The sequence below is a fragment of the Helicoverpa zea genome, chromosome 19 (genome assembly GCF_022581195.2).
Source record: "Helicoverpa zea isolate HzStark_Cry1AcR chromosome 19, ilHelZeax1.1, whole genome shotgun sequence".
Classification (NCBI taxonomy): Eukaryota; Metazoa; Arthropoda; class Insecta; order Lepidoptera; family Noctuidae; genus Helicoverpa; species Helicoverpa zea.
In genome coordinates, this window is record NC_061470.1 from 6,730,124 (window position 1) to 6,747,716 (window position 17,593).

The following is a 17,593-nucleotide window of genomic DNA, read 5'->3' on the forward strand; positions in this document are numbered from 1 at the left end:
TTTTAATAGGTATTTTAAAATTCATGATCACATAAGCCTAAGTATATAGTACAGTGCGTTTATCGATCGTTTATTCATATATGGATTGTGTACTCGTATAATTATATTTAAAAAAAATAGCTAAATCTGCCGCCCCTCTAAATCTGCCGCCCTAGGCACTGGCCTACTTGGCCTATTGGTAAATCCGCCACTGCACTAATGTCTTATTTTCAAAATCATTAGGCCTCACGAGTTCAGTAGAAATAAAGAGAACGAGATTATATTATAGGTAATCTGTGTTCCTGCACTGTTGAGCGTGCGCGCAGGTGGGTGTTGTGTAGAAGCGTGGTAGAAAAATAGGGATGCGGGACATGCGGGACGCATACAACGTTTTGCGGGACTATTTTACTAATAATTTCAAAACGGGATTTCGTCAAGCATTGCGGGACGGTCCCGCAGAATGCGGGACGGTTGGCCGCCTTATTCACGATACAACACGTAGGCATACTCGTTGATAAATTCACTATTGAAATAGTAAAGTCTTAAAAGTAAACACGAGTGATTTTCTATAAAATAGCAAAAATAAGTCACGAAGAGCACCTATTTGACAGCACAACTACCATGACATATGTACCAGATATGGCACGCACCTACAAACAGGAGGATATCAAAAATAAATGTCACCATTTCACGCAACCACAAAAATATTGTTGTCCCTGTTTTCAAATATAATTATCTGCTTAGAAAGAGTGAGAGAGAACTATGTTGCATAGTTTGTTTCATATTTCGCCCATATTTATATAACTATAGATATGTCAATAACAACACGGCGTCTCCTTATAATTCTAAGCTCGATGTCAGTTTAGTATTGTCTTTGGTTTTTGATGCACTAGCGTCAAGTAATGTCAATGTCATGGTTATGTAGTTTATTAAAGTTGTCAATTTGAGCAAATGTTGGGGTGGAAGGTATGACACATTCAGTTTTTTCATCCGCATTTCCATCTCTAAAATAAAATATACACAGTAATTAAGATACCAGAACAGTGCGAAAGAAGAATTTGACGATTTCAAACACTGAAAACCTCATAATGTCCAGTGAAACAGCTAACAAGAACGTAAGTTTTTTATTTCAATCTTCTATTGTGGAGACGATGAGTTTTTTATTTTGTTGTTTGTTTTTAAGAAATGCCAGCAAAACTTACATTTTGAAACATTGTTTGAGACAGCTAAATTATTCCGTATTGCTGTCGTTGTAATGTTAAAGGTTTCGGTATGGATATTTGTGTCGCGAAAGTGTGTCGGCAAGTATGCTAACTGAATATTTAAATTGTGAGTCGGTGAATGTGTCAAACAGCGTTTTGTACGTAAATGTGCCTATCGATGTAACGAATGTTGATATTTGTGTGGCATCCTGTGCTTATCAGGTGCAGCTATTTGTAGTATAATGTGTGGCTATGTACTCTTTAGATGTACGATCCTATCTTGTTAGACATGTTATAGAATGAAAATAAACCGCTACTACTTATGGTTGTACTTATAAAGTTCAATGACCTCTGAAACAATTCAAAAAACTTACTGCAATTCATTAAATAGGTAGGTACTAGTTATATAATTTGTTGTAATGTGGATAATCATAGAACCATATCTCCAATACTTTCAAATACTTTAGCTCCTCCCTCAAAAACTAATTTTGGAGCACAAATAGTATTGACAATGTAGGCCAATGATATTCATTATATTACAAAGAATAAACTCTTCTGTGCAATTCTTCTTACATTGTATGATCTTTACAGATTTAACAGTAATGTAAAATTATGTAAAATTTAATGCAACCATTGAATCATCCTTAAACCGAACTAAGCTTGAAATGTAATGATTACAGTTCATGTAAACATGCATCCATATATTAAAAATTTTATCGTTTAAACCTTCCCTGGACCTCTACAAACATTTTACAACAAAAATAAGCTAAATCGGTCCAGCCATTCTGGAGTTTTTAGTAAGACTAACAAACAAATATATTTTTATATCATATCATTTATTGCATTCCATAATGTACATTTGGTGGAAAATATAAAATAATAGAGGTTAAAATAGTAGCAGGTATAAAATAATAGTAACAAGAAACTATAAAAATAACCCTTAAAAGTTAACTGCTGTGTATATGCACAGTTAAATAACTTTGTGCCTAGTTGGCAACTAGTGACTGCAACAATCAAAGTTTAGGAACAAAGAATTTCTACTTTTGGATGAATCATCAAATACTGAAATATACATCAAATGAGCAATTACATACTCAAATAAACAGTATTGTAATTTCCAATTTAACCCAGTATTAATGTTCTAATTTGTTTCAGTTCTCAAACCTGGAAACGCCTGGGTATGTTGGGTTTGCAAACCTCCCCAACCAGGTGCACCGCAAATCTGTGAAGAAAGGTTTTGAGTTCACTCTGATGGTGGTCGGTGAGAGTGGCCTTGGCAAGTCTACTCTTGTCAACTCCCTGTTTCTGACTGATCTTTATCCTGAACGTGTTATACCTGATGCTATTGGTAAGTTTTCTTCATCTGTGTAGTTACCATGAGAGCCAAATGAAAGTAAGTTATATGAAATCATTTCCAGGGCCCAAGATTGCAGAGTCGTATACGTGAACTCAGAATTGTTAGTTCAGTAGTAGTATAAATAATCATTGTCAGTCCAAACCAGATAGTACATAGATAGATCATTAGGCTTGTAAGTGTACTCTGTACATAGTGCACATGCCAACGCTTAGGGTTCAATTTACACATAAAATCAAAATTCATCTAAATAAGTTCAACACTAGTCATAACATGATAAGAGGCAGAACGCATTTATATTCTCTTTCTTTTTTTCTTTCTGTATATTTTGTCACTTACTTCTGCAAGCGGTTTCTCCCGCATCCCGTGGGAACTACTTCCCGTACCGGGATAAAAAGTAGCCTATAGCCTTCCTCGATAAATGGGCTATCTAACACTGAAAGAAATTTTCAAATCCGACTAGTAGTTCCTGAGATTAGCGCGTTCAAACAAACAAACAAACAAACTCTTCAGCTTTATAATATTAGTATAGATTAATATTTTTTATTTCTAGTTTCTTTCAAAGAAAATATTGTCTTTTATATGCATTCATCATAATGGTGACATTGGTTCATTGCTTAATACTATTATTAGTTAATGAATTTACAACCAAACACTAGTATATAAGGAAATACTTCTTGTTAATTCCGTACTCTGGTTTATTTACCTGTTATAACAGATATATTATTGTTGGTGCTTTGGAAACAACCAAAAGATGATGATGGTAAGATTTTCCAACAGCTGGATGGAGTTATGGTAATGGAGTAAAATTAAAAAATCTAGCGTAGCTTTCTATTGGCAAGATATTTTTTTTAATCGATTCTGAGATTACCCCCAACAATGTGAGAGACTCACAAACTCTTCCGTTTTATAACGATATTACTGCCTGACTCACTTACCGCTTGGAACCTAATCTATATATATAAAAATGAAACCCGCTTTCCGTTGTCACGACATAACATGAAAACAGCTTGACCGATTTAGCTGAAAATTAGAGGGGAGGTAACTTAGACCCGGTAGAAGGTTTTAGGATTTAGTTAGATTAGTTTTTGTCACCATCCGGCTACAGGACACGGGTGAAACCGCGGGCGAAAGCTAATGTGTAAAATATTTTTTTTAAGACTTCCTACAGTTAAACAGCCTAGTTTTCAATGTGACTGCACCCTTCTATGCAGTAATTATAAGTAAAAGCTACAGCAATATAACAATTCCAGAGAAGACCAACCAGACGGTTAAGTTGGACGCGTCGACGGTGGAGATCGAGGAGCGCGGCGTCAAGCTCCGCCTCACCGTGGTCGATACCCCAGGCTACGGAGACGCTATTGATAACACTGATTGTTTCCGGGTAAGTTTAAAATCTAACAGCCTTACTTAAGTTTAAACATCTGTTGAACACTTGTCTTAAAAAAATTGTGGCTGCAAAACGGATATATTTCAACGTCATAATCTGTAATTGTTTTAGGCAAGTGTTCAACAGACGTTTAAAAGTTTTCGTGGTACGACGGCAAGCACTTACTCCTGTTATCTATGAGTTTGTTTTTTCCGTTCTGGATAAGAGTCATGTTTGTACGCTAAAGAGGTCGATGTTAATTAAATTTACCTTTAGGTATATTTACTTGTATAATTATTTAGTCTTATTCTGTGATGTGAATTATGTAAACTACTAGCTTCCTTTAAAGCTTCGCCCGCGTCGAGTTCGGTAATATCGCATTTCGAAGAAAACTCTTCAAAAATCCGGGATAAAAACTATCCTATGTTCTTTTTCAAGGTCAACTCTATCTCTGTACCAAATTTTATTAAAATCAGTGGTTTAGACGTGAAAGCGTAACAGACAGACAGACAGAGTTACTTTCGCATTTATAATATTAGTAGGGATAATGTAATTCTCAACTCAGTCTAGCAGCCCCGGGATCATCTTATGAACCAGAATCACTCTTATCTATCTGTTAATGAGTTTATCGCGAACAGAAAGACAGACTTTGTTTTATCAAATGCAGTGTAAATTAAAAGCCAATCTCGTGACTACACCAATGCTCAATGGAGCATGTCTAAAGTTAAACCAGACTTGGATTTGCCGTACTAGGTAGAATATACTGTTAACGAGAATAAGTATAGCATAGAAATAAACTAGAACGATGTCGATGCCATATAGTGACTTCTAGACTAGCATGCGACCTAAATAGCATGTATGCCGCAGTGGATTGACCGCGCTCTGCACTCTGTAGGTCAAGGATACTATCGCTGCAGTTCAGGGGCCCGATTCTCCTAATTTTACTTAAGCTACATACGATTCACATTCGACTGAGATCCAATCACGACTCAATCAAGATTGAAGCGTATGTGGCATTCCGCTATTTTTTTTTCTTTTAAATAAACGTTTTTATCCTTTCCTGTCATTTAATACTGACTGAGCGGTCTAATTTACTAGTTTACAAAAGAATAGCACATGTAGGTGGGCACTCCCTGATATTCTATTAAGTGTAAATAATTGGAGGCTATAATTTTCTGTTCATCAAACATATTCAATGCTTGAGTTAGTTAAGGTATGTAGGGTGAGTGCTAGCTAGCATGTGGTGTATAAATTATTTTTACTGTATTGTCCTCTATTGTAATATACAAATTAAATTGTATACAAATGTACATATCAAACAATGTTTAAGGTTCTTCTAACCTAACAGACAGACATGTGTTGCTGGGGAGTTTGTTGCGCCACTTCTTCCCAGCAAAAACACATAGGAAGCGGTGAAGGGTGGGCGTTTTGGGGGCTGTCTTTTGTAAATTTATTTTTTTGACGTTCGAAAAGTGCTGTTTTGCAGCCAAGTTTGAATAAATGACTTTTGATTTTGATTTAATAATTCAAATTTTTGTTTGCAAATGATTTACGATGGTAATATGATTCTAGAGCAAACAACCGTATAGACCAAAATCACCAAAATAACAGACCAATCGCAAACGTAACGAATGTCGTTGGAATACGACTGGTCTTATATTAATAGCAGAATGCCCGATAAGGTCAAAACTGCTATTGCGATTCACTTTCTATTCAATTTTGACATTATTCACTTAGGAGAATCGGGCCCCAGCTAGAGTGCGCCTAAAATCTGCATCACTAAGAAAAATCTACCACAAACAAAGAAATAATCACTGTATCTCTTATGAAAGGAACTCAGTGTCCGTCACTACCCAGAAAACGCACAATTAGGCGAAAAATTTGTGACGTAGTGATGTGAAAAACGTTTGTTTGTTTACAGTCGATAATTCAATACATCGACGAACAATTTGAGCGGTTTCTGCGAGACGAGAGCGGCTTAAACCGACGTAATATTGTCGATAACCGCATACATTGCTGCTTTTACTTCATATCGCCGTTTGGACATGGGTAATCATTGTTTTTTTTTTTCATTGGCTTTTTAATTGCTATCATGTTTTCCAAGTTCTTACAAAAACAAAAATGATATTGGGTTATTTTGAGCTTTATTTTAGAAAGGCATAAAGTCATGTTATGCTTATTATTTTTATTTTAGTACTCTAGCCCTTTTTAATTTAGGTACTGTGCTTTCTCATATTTTTGGCTTCAATGTTTATTTTTATATCTTCTTACATGTAGGTATATTATCTTAAAAATATTTAAGCTTTCTTACGATGCACATTAACAGGAACTTTGAATAAAATATTGCTTGTTTTCTTGATGCTAGGCTAAAACCTCTGGATATTGAGTTTATGAAGCAACTGCATAACAAAGTGAACATCGTGCCAGTCATCGCGAAGGCCGACTGTCTCACTAAGAAAGAGGTGCAGAGGTTGAAGACCAGGGTAAGTCGGAAACTGCCTCATTTAACTAAATACTCTTTCGTTCCAACTTTTTTGTAGATCGAAGAAGTATTTACTGCATTTTCGCCTCTTTATGTGGTTGGATCTTAAATTGACTTAGCAACGTGAGGATCGTACACATACATAGCAACATATAAACACATAGCCAAAAAACAATGTGCCAATAATTCCGAACTATATTTGTGAGCTTTTCTGATCTATACAAGAATCGTTTTTTTACATAAGGTTATGGAAGAAATTGAGCGCGAAGGAATCAAGATCTACCCCCTTCCTGATTGTGACAGCGACGAAGACGAGGATTACAAGGAACAGGTTTGATTACTTTTTTATTCTTGCTTTAATACGAGTCAACATAATAATATAGTGTAACTCAAATATTGTAAACACTTCTGTTTTGAAAAGATTGTCTATGGAGTTTCATGTCGGTTCTTCTCCATAAGACCCACTCCTTGGAACCGTACACCGAGCTATTGACGTTTAAGAAGAATAAGAGTATCCTACTAATATTATAAACGCGAAAGTTTGTATGTATGGATGTATGGATGTTTGTTACTCTTTCACGCAAAAACTACTGAATGGATTTTAATGAAACTTTACAATAATATAGCTTATACATCAGAATAACACATAGGCTACAATTTGTAAACATATTGTTCGAAATACTAAACCTGCGCAGACGAAGTCGCGGGCACCAGCTAGTATAAAATAAAAACCTTTGACTTTGTGTCTTATTAAGATTGTATCGTGTCGCCCAGATTTACCCTAACTGGGTTGAGAGTAAAGGACAATGCTATTCTTTGTATGGAAGTTGGGCTCAAGTGTTGCTCACAGTAACTGCGTAGTGTATTATGTTCCATAGGCTTATATTAGGTCCGAGACCAAAGCATTTCGAAATATATCCCGGGAGTCCTGAGAAAAACTGGTTTGACTCTTATTCAAAATTACATAAAATAAGCTTACGAACTCTTAACTATTCCACTTTTATTACCTTAATTGAAATGAATTATATTCATTGACAAATACGAGGTATTGTACACGACAACTTTTTTTAACCGACTTCCAAAAATGGAGGAGGTTCTTAATTCATTTGTACTCTTTTTACGTTTGTACGTGCATAACTCCGTCATTTACCAACTGATTTCAACAATTATTTTATTGTTTGAAAGGGCTTACTTCCTCAATGGTCCCTTTGTCATCCGGCCCAGGGTCTGGTGATGGAATCTCTAAAGGCCCCAGTACACGTTGGCCTGTGTTGGGCCAAGCTGTGCAATGCACAAATGTAGGCCACGATCAAATGGTGTTTACACATTGCCGCATGGCTCATTGCTGCCTGGCAAACCACTTGCGATGGACGTCGAAGTGACTAAGGCTGCGGCTATTTATTTGTATACTACACTACTATATTTACCTATATTACTATATTTATATTATACTACACTACTATATTTACTACTATATTTATTTTTACACGCAATACAAAAGTATATACTATCCTCAGCGGCCGGTGACGAACCAAACATTGGCCGAATGTGTAAACACCACACGCCAAGCTGGGCCACGATTCCTTTGATGTGTGCCCAAAAAACCGACAATTCGCCGAATGCGCGCCAACCTTGGCAAATGTCCGCCAACCTGCACCAATACCCCGTGTACACATTGGTGATGGCGTGTATTGGCCGCACTTGGGCCAACGTGTACTGGGGCCTTAATAAAAAAATCGGGAGCGACTCTCGAAAATTGTAGACACATATGGAGTAAAACCTTGTCATTCGGGTATATGTCTCAGACACCACAAAACTGTAAAGGTTAAGATCTGACCTGACAATGGAGACGACAGAGAGACGAGGGAACTCCTCAACGGTATCTACTAACTACCTCATGTTCGAGCTTATTTTATTCGTCTTGATAAGATTTTTCTAGAAGATAGCTCATAGCGCAGGCGCCTTGTAGATTTAAACCGTAAATTCAAAAATATTGCGGTAATTGCCTTTTTTTCAGAAAATCATTGTCAGTTCTTATTAGAATCCAACGCTTTTAGAATCTATTTGAAAATCACAGTAAAAAAAATAACTCATTCCAACATTTTCCAGTACTGAATCCTGACAGCGAGATCCTGAGCATTGAGATTGACAATATACATATGAGTAAGACTTATTTGGCAGAAAAGTCTTATCAGATTAATTTCTCGGGACCCCTGATACCAATTTCAAAGATATTTTGATTTCTTGTTAAGAGTGAATTAAAGAACCTATTCCAACCAATCCTACTACTGGGCAAATGGCTCAGGCCTTGTAAAGTGACTCTTCATGGAGAATATTTGAACCGGTTTTCCTCGGGACCCCAGGGAGCGATTTCAAAAATATTTGCATTACGTATTCAGAGTGCACTAAGGAGCCCCCTGGAACTACTCCCATTGCTGGGCAAACTATGAGCCCAGACCCTGGCATTGTCCTTTCTGAGGTTGTAATTTTTTCTTAACGTTCCCACAATAACAGATATAAGAGGTTAGCAAGTTCGAGATCTTCATTGAACATCCTAGGCAGTCGTAGTCAGTAGCCAGTAAATCTGACACCAGTCACCAAGGGGTATTGGGTGGCCCGGGTAACTGGGTTGAGTAGGTCAGACAGGGCAGTCGCTCCTTGTAAAACACTGGTACTTGGCTGCATCCGGTTAGGCTGGAAGTCGACCCCAACATGGGAGATGAAGTTCGAGATGTTTCTAGAACATTCGAGAACGTTCTAGGTGCGTCAATTGAAAGCGGCCGTGCCATTTGCGGTGTGCGGCGCGGGCCAACAACTGGAGGTGCGCGGGCGCCGAGTCCGCGGCCGCCTGTACCCGTGGGGCGTGGTTGAAGTCGAGAACCCGGAGCACTGCGATTTTATTAAGCTCAGGACTATGCTTATGTGAGTATGATATTCTTTCTTTCTTGTTTCTCCTTTATTCTTCTATCTTATGTAAACTACTAGAGTTTAATTATTTGAATGTCATATCTGTGTTTTATGTACAAATGTTTTTCAAAAACAAAAATCATTTATTCAAACTTGGCTGCAAAACAGCTCTTTTCGTACGTCAAAATTGTTGTATGGAAGAGATCGGTCATAGCGATGAAACGTTTTATTATTTGTAAAAACAGATATATGTACCTGTAGCTTATTGGTATCAGATCTCTTATGATAATATAAATAAATAAATATAATAAGAAGAAGCTTATTCATGTAGACTTTTTAAATATGTATCTTGATTCTAAATAGCTATTGGTCTTTTAGACGTTCATATTAGGTTGGGGTTTTAGAAGTATACATATAATGAGGCTAAATGTATTTTTATTGGCACATCTACGCGCAACCTTTTTCATGTATATCTCCAAATTAAGCAGCCAGTCTACGCCATCATTAAATATGGTCGCAAGTAGTTAAAAATGAAAGTTTCCGTAACAGATTTACTTCATTTCTCAGAACCTCTACATACACTGATAACGTTTTATCCATTAGTACAGTGATTCACTACACTTAATTCCCGAACTCTGTTACCAAACGTTTTAGAAGTGATTCACCATTGCTCACTACTAGAGATCGGAATTTTTATGCGATTACTGTCATTTTACAGCGCACAATCCGCTGGCGTGAACACGCTTTATGACTTGAAAGTCCCGGAATTTTAAGTAATTGTTAAAAAGGAGGACCAATTGGCTATTTTTTCGTTCTTAAATTGGATTTAAAATAACGCATTTCGCATTTCTTGGCAGTCAACTATAAATCTTTTTGATGTCCAAAAAAAAACGAACAAACTCTTCCCACTTTTTTATAAAACGTGGTTTTAAGAAATACCCGCTTTAGTAATAGGTTTAGTCCACTAACTTTCTTCGGGACGGTGGTTTAAAACCTAGTACAAAAGCTGCTAAAGCTAGTTTATAATAAGACGGTTCGGCTTTATAATGCTAGTTTTGCTTACCGACCTGTATATTACAGCACCCACATGCAAGACCTGCAGGAAGTGACGCAAGAGGTGCACTATGAGAACTACAGGTCGGAGCGACTCGCGCGCAGCGGACAGGTGCCCAAGCGACACACGTAAGTATTTTGTACCAGTAACGGATCAAAAGTTAAAAACGTTTATTGAAACGGGGCTAGTTTTTTTGCACTTTTTACGTCAAAAATTACAAAAGGACACCCCCTTTCACCACTTCCTAGTGTTATGACTGGGAAGAAGAAGCGGAAAGAAGAAGAACAAACTTCCTAGCAACACAGCTGCCTATTACAATTTAATTTTAATTAAGTTACAGCTATACAATACAAAATATTTACACAAAAAAAAACACTGTCCACTTCAGCCGTCTGCGTGTATCTGTGAAATAAGGCTCATTTTGTATGACAGGATGTATAAAAAAGTGTTAGTTAAGTAAAGGGTTATATGAGAACCTATAAGCATACATAGTATTTTTCTCACAATATTACATACTGCTCACTGATAGGTACCCCAAATTGGTTTTTGCACAGTGACTCTTGCAATGTTTCGTGTCGACAAATAGCTTGTCGAGAATTATTCTTTAAAATCGATGTTTTTGGGTTGAGGTTCAGAATAATAGAATATATATTTTTTTAATGAAAGATTGGTTCGTATTGAAACGTTTCGTTGAGAGTTAAAGGTAAATCAACGAATACAGTTATAGAAATCCATCCTAGGTCACAAATAGACTCCCACGAAATAATTGTAAAAGAAATTGCGAAAGAATTGTAAATAAAGTAAAACAATAATGGCCTTACTACAAAAACTTTAACCACTGTTTTACACTTGTCTAAAAAAAATGTGGCTCCAAAATGAACCATATATCAACGTCATAATTTGACATTTTTTTAGACAAGTCTTAAACTGACGTAAAAAGTTTTTGTGGTAAGACGGTAAGAATTCTTAACATTCCCGGGCAACGGGTTAAGGAGGTCAGATAGGTAACAATGGTACTCAACTACATCTGGTTAGACTGAAAGCCGACCCCAACATAGTTGGGGAAAGGCTAGTCAATGATGATAATTAGATTTCTTAACATCAGCACGTCTTCTACAAATCTCTCTATTTTTTGTGCATTTTATGCTAACAAATAATATGCTTGATCGAATAACTTTTACTCATAAGAGTCATGCATTAGAAAGTGAACCTTATTATCACGCGAACGATTATAATTGAATCATTGTTGCTTGCAATTGTCATGTAACTGTTTCTCTCGGTTTCACCTGCGTATCGAAGAAACTTTTTCCCGAACCTGGACTAAATATAGCCTACAAGCTTCCGCCCGCGGCTTCGCCCGCGGCTTCGCCCGCGTGGAGTTCGGTTATATCACGTTTCCAAGAGAACTCTTCAAAAGTCCGGGATAAAAACTATCCTATGTTCTTTCTTAAGGTCAACTCTATCTCCGTACCAAATTTTATTAAAATCAGTTCAGTGGTTTAGACGTGACAGCGTAACAGACAGATAGACAGACAGACAGACAGTAATTACTTTCGCATTTATAATATTAGTAGCGATTAGGAGGGATGTCATCCGGGAATAGTGTAGCTTCCCGACAGTGAAATAATTTCGCAAATCGGTTTAGTAGTTTCGGAGCCATTTTTTATTATATAAGTATAGACTAGTTAAGATGTATAGTAGGTACTGTAACGTAGTTAGAAACTTTTTCTAATGTCTGCGTCCTTGGTAGTTTGGGTTATCATCACGACTTCTTGGGCTAGAAAAGAACCGAGCGTTATTGCTGTTCGTATTTGTAAACCTAAATCTAGGTCTCAAGTTGTATCTAGGCGTATGAAATGTTTCCGTATTTCGTGGTTCCATTGGTCGGGGTGTCGAGGTTGATGGTGATGGTGTTGGACTCTGTGCCCTCGGTGTCGATGTGGATGGTGATCTCGTAATTTCGAAGGGGTGTTCAAATCTAACTTTTGACAAAATCCCTCGCGGGGGTTGGATGGGCAAATTTATTGACGATTTCTGATCTTGACCAAATAATTCTTTTATTTGTATTAATGTCATTCTCAACTCTGCCTTCGAATTATATACACGCGTTCCCAGCTTTTGTAAATTTTCGTTTGTCAGCCCCTTTAGATATGTCTTGATGAAAATACTTTCGTCATTTATTTGGGCCTTCATACTCAAATCGTTTAATCGATAATAAAACATTATAAGGTCCTCGTCTTTATTTTGCCGAGAACTATAGAATTTCTCCACGTAATTAGTTATGGATGGAAATTCTTCCTTTATTTTGTCACAAATAGTCTTGAAAGCAATGCCTTCTGTGTATAGATTTTTAAAGAAGGACAATGCAGGCCCTTGCAAATATGCACCTAATATTAGTGCGAGATCATTCTCCGCCCATTTATTAATTGCGGCAATTAGTTTAAATTGGACCAGAAATTCATCGAAATTCACGTCATCTGTACCCGTGAAAAAATTAATGGTTTGCGTCATCGTTATAGTGATAAATATGATTTTACTTAACTTGTCTGTAGTTCGCTGGCTCCGTCGCGTAGTATACGTTACCCTTCTCGACTCGACACTTTACTTTAGTAGCTATATAAAGTTGTTGTTGTTTTCATGTATTAATTCAACTGTTAATTGAGTTAAAGTGGTCTCGAGGCTACCCATGTTAGGCTACGTTTCTCGCCTGAGCAAATATGGTCTACCTAGTAATATGGAAGAAAATATTCGTACAAATTGAACCTTCCGACCTTGAACCTTCTCCATGAGTCTTTTATATGGTGAAAACGAAATGGAAATCTGTTCCGTGGAATTTGATATTTTCGCAAAAGATATTGGTGAAAATTATTTGGAATATAGCAATTTCTTTGTAAAGACAAAACTATAAATTTTGATTTAGTTAAATAAGATTCAAGTTGTAATATCTATAGTTGTAATAAACTATATTTAGGTCGACGGAGAGCGGTCTGAGCGAGGCTGACTCTAACGGAATGACCAACGGATCGGAAGACCCGAGCGACCGCGAGCGAGCTCTGCGTGAGAAGGTAAGCCATCATACTGAAATGATTACGTTACTTTCAATATTTCACCTTTAGAATGTAATATCGTTTATTTCTAAGTACATATAATATGGTACATTGAGCTTTTACATTAAATATTATTTCACATACACTACCATTACTGGTATAGAAATATGTATTTATTTATTCTAGGAAGGCTTACAGTCTAATAACACGACAAGATAGTAACAATAGTTTAACACATTGCTAGTACAAGCCCCTACAGGTATGGTTACTACGAAATGGTTTGCCGTACAAAATCGTATAGCAAACGCACAAGTGGGGTTCTGTGTTTTATCAGTACATATATTCCAGTATAAATTTAAAAATATTTTGTTCTATTTACTGTTCTATTAAAGTCAAATCTTCTCACACTTTATCAAAATGTCCCAAAAATACAACCTTACACTCCAATGCTCACAGGAGGCGGAGCTGCGTCGTATGCAAGAGATGCTGGAGCAGATGCAGCGTCAGATGAACTTGCAGGCTGCAAGCGGTACCAGCACCACTACCACCGCATAGTGCTTGCACTCGGCACAGGTATAGTAGTCACTAACAGCCAGTTTCTTTATCAAAAGTAAAAGAAAGTAATGTCATAAAGTAAAAGTAGCAGTCAAAATCATTTTATCTATTAGTTTTGCTGTTACTTTAGCCTTGAAAAAACGAATTTGACCATTACTAAACTTTTACTTTGGCTTTTACTTTTGATGAAGAAACTGGCTGTAATACGTAGATGCCACCTTTTTATCGTCCTACTGCTGGGCACAGGCTTCCACCAGACCTCTCACACGGAGAAGGATTGAGCGTTAATCACCATGCTTGCGGGTTTGTGATTTCAGACTTTATAGTCCCGGTTTCCTTGAGATGTTTTCTAGGTAAAATCTATATTCGTTTGGTACCTACGATTTTCCCACTTTAAAGTAAATTTCCGCGAAAATTACGTAACTAAGAACCTAGAGCAATAGTCAGATTATTGATGGTTTTTCTACACGTATTACTTAAACTTTAAAGTCTATGACTAAATGTTACTTGTGTTTGAATTTCTAATAAAAGGCATGCATGCTGAGCAGGTTTAAATACTATATATGGATGGAAACTTTAGCGTTATAAAACAATCCGATGATTTTTGGATCATACCTTAATAACAATGTGTATGTATTTCTGTATCTTTATAAAACATAAATATGACGTTCTGATTCCACAGTTGGACATTAGTACGGCTGTCCAGCTGCCGGCAACGTGCGACGTCGTCAACTCGATACTTCGCGCCATCCCCTACTGTGTTACTTCCAGCTAAATGTAATTGTCGTACGTCCTGTAACGTTCATACAAATATATCGCACGATACCAGTTCAATCGTATTAGATCTGTTGACATTGTTGTTAGAAAATCGCCTAAATAGAATTAGTTTAGTCGTAGTTGCAGTTCCCGTCACTAGTAATGAGTGTTGCCCTATTAACTATCCGGACAATTCCTACTAAAGCCGTAGTAATTCGAATGTATTACATAGGCTTCAGTACGAAATTGTCCTTAGGTTAATTATAAACCCATGTGAGGTCTCCTAGAAATTCCGTCAGTTATAGTAAAATTAGTGTACAATAGTTAAGTGCAATACTCATAAAGGTCGTAGCAATGTATTTTTGTGAACATTACAGAGTTAAGTATTATTTTGATTACTCAAATACTATTTCTTTTTATTATTTTATAGGACGATATTATTATAGGTATATCCATATCTATAGACAATAGAATGTTTTATCTCTCTATAGTTATAAGAATGCAATATTTACACAGTGATTCCTCATTAAGAACTTTTTATGAAAATAGAAATTGTGAAAGTTTATTATTCTACCGCGAAATAAATACGAATAATTAGTCGAATATTTGTCGTCTGCAAATGCAGGTAAAATACTTTGCAGAATCTCACTCACGTTTATAGATGCGTTCAGGTTAACTATATTGATTGATTTGAGGCGGAAATATTTCGAATATAAAATGCACGATATGACATAAAATATTTGGTAGGCTAATTTTATAATAATAATAAAGGCCTACAAAGGATCAGACTTTGGTCTTTGCCTATAATAAAGCCCCATGTCAAATATGTAACATTAGGTTGTAAAATGTGGCCTCACGATGATCTGACATGCATTTATTATTATTTTTCTGTGCCATTCTGTTCTGTAACACAACTTAATCTAAGTAAATCTCGTTTATTTCAGTATTGTGTCTACCGAACCACCTTAACTACAAATACATCTATTTTAATTATCTGGTTTTATATGAACTACTAAGATTGGATCTGCGAGTTTTTCTTATCGTGAATTTATCCTGTCGATGCATTTTTCTCACATGACTAAAGTATTATTTTTACTTTGATGACTGACATTATATTTTATTTGAGTATTCCATTTTTTTGTATTGTCAATTTACTCTTTAATATTAGGAGATTAGAATAGTTTCCTACTAGGTAATTGCATGAAAATATATTATTACTTGTAAGGATTTGTGGAATGATTGTATCGAATAGAAGGCTGAAAATGCTCTTTGGAAAGTCTAATTGAATTGAATTTTCAAATTCTAACTTGAGTAGGTACTTAAAATTCTTAGTATCTCGTGTATTTAGAATTTATTCCGATGTTGGTGCATTTATTTTGTACTTTAATTGTATATCACTGAATCTATCCACTATTGTAAACTAATTAAAGAATCGAATAATAATTAATCAAATAAATCATAGAACTTAAATTGGTGCCAAAGTTTCGAAATATTATTTTAAAATTATCTAATTTTTAAAGTCTCTGATTTTCCTGATTGTGCATTATTATCTAGGAACCCATGTAATTTTTGTGTAAAAGAAACCTCTATGTAATCATATTTTTATAGTAAATATAAACGAATCATACCAATTTGTGTCTTTTTTTTCTTACCTTCTCGCATTCTTCTTTACCAGCAGCAGTTGCGGCGGGAGACGAAAGGTGGACTTAGGTGTACGTAGGGTCATGAACATCGCGTATCTCCACCACCTCACAGACCACATCCCTCCAATTTCGATGGATTTATGCTGCCTACTCTCAAACTGTGATAGACCTTAAGAAATGATTGAATTATGAGGATTATGTCTATTCAGATTTATTTCGCCAATATACACACATCAAAAGTGTCTAGGGATCAAGCATTTTTATGCGGATTTCTTGAGATTGAGATGTGGCTTTGTAATAAATTTATGATTTTATAAATTTATATGGATCCTTTTTGGTGCATTTCATAATTTGAATCAGGAACTGTGAATCAAATTCGAGTAAAAGATGAAAATCAGCTGTCAATATTTTCCCTATAAACACATACAACGCATTGAAGACATTATTAGTGCTACTGTTTCCCTACTACTGATTAAAACCAACGTTATTATGGAGCGGCGACGTCATTTAAGCAGGGAAGAAATGCTCAGAGCCGTGGGAATGATAGAAGCTGGTTCCCGGCAACGTACTGTGGCTTTAGCTCTGAATACAAGTCAGAGTGTTATCAGTCGACTTTGGACACGTTACCGAAGCACTGGTACCGTAGCTGAGCGCCATGGAGGACGGTATCGCTGCACCACACGGAGACAAGACCGATACATTCAAATCTTAACTCGAAGAGCTCCAACAATAACCGCCATGATGTTAGCCGTGAGGCTTCATCACTCTTCAGGGAACTTAATTAGCGACCAAACAGTCAGAAACCGCTTGCATGAAGTGAACCTTCATTCCCGAAGACCGCTACGGGTACCACCTATAGCAATGCACAATCGTAGGATTCGATATCAATGGGCTCTTGAACACAGAAATTGGGCAGAAGAACAATGGCGTTTCGTGTGCTTTTCTGATGAGTCTCGTTTTGGTATGAGACCGGATACAAGACGTATACGACACTGGAGAACCCCTGGACGCCAACAGCGATTAAAATCCTGCCAGGAAGTCCATCCTTATAGTGGTGGAACCATCATGGTATGGGCGGGTATTTGGATCGGCGGAAGAACTGAGTTGATTTGGATCAGAAGCAACCTCAACGCTCAAATTTATGCTGAGACGATTGTATCAGACGTCATCGTTCCTCTACAAGTGCAAATCGGTCCCTTATTTCAGTTAATGCATGATAATGCACGACCGCACACCGCAAGAGTT

General features: G+C 36.6%; 1 protein-coding gene across 1 annotated transcript; it reads left to right on the forward strand.

The window, feature by feature from the left end:
* The first annotated feature begins 900 nt into the window (after positions 1 to 900).
* On the forward strand, positions 901 to 16,336 carry LOC124639560 (septin-1). Its single transcript, XM_047176988.1, has 11 exons — positions 901 to 1,094; positions 2,337 to 2,529; positions 3,789 to 3,919; positions 5,826 to 5,953; positions 6,270 to 6,387; positions 6,631 to 6,717; positions 9,148 to 9,308; positions 10,374 to 10,475; positions 13,319 to 13,412; positions 13,851 to 13,967; positions 14,632 to 16,336. The coding sequence occupies exons 1-10, from the start codon at positions 1,068 to 1,070 to the stop codon at positions 13,947 to 13,949; spliced, it is 1,140 nt and encodes a 379-aa protein (XP_047032944.1). The 5' UTR covers positions 901 to 1,067; the 3' UTR covers positions 13,950 to 13,967; positions 14,632 to 16,336.
* Positions 16,337 to 17,593: the final 1,257 nt, after the last annotated feature.

What these genes read in the sequence shown, in the direction of transcription:
- LOC124639560 (XM_047176988.1), top strand. Translation starts at nt 1,068, where the DNA reads ATGTCCAGTGAAACAGCTAACAAGAAC. An exon ending in ATAACACTGATTGTTTCCGG is followed by an intron (nt 3,920 to 5,825) that starts GTAAGTTTAAAA and finishes GTTTGTTTACAG; the next exon opens with TCGATAATTCAATACATCGA. An exon ending in ATATCGCCGTTTGGACATGG is followed by an intron (nt 5,954 to 6,269) that starts GTAATCATTGTT and finishes TCTTGATGCTAG; the next exon opens with GCTAAAACCTCTGGATATTG.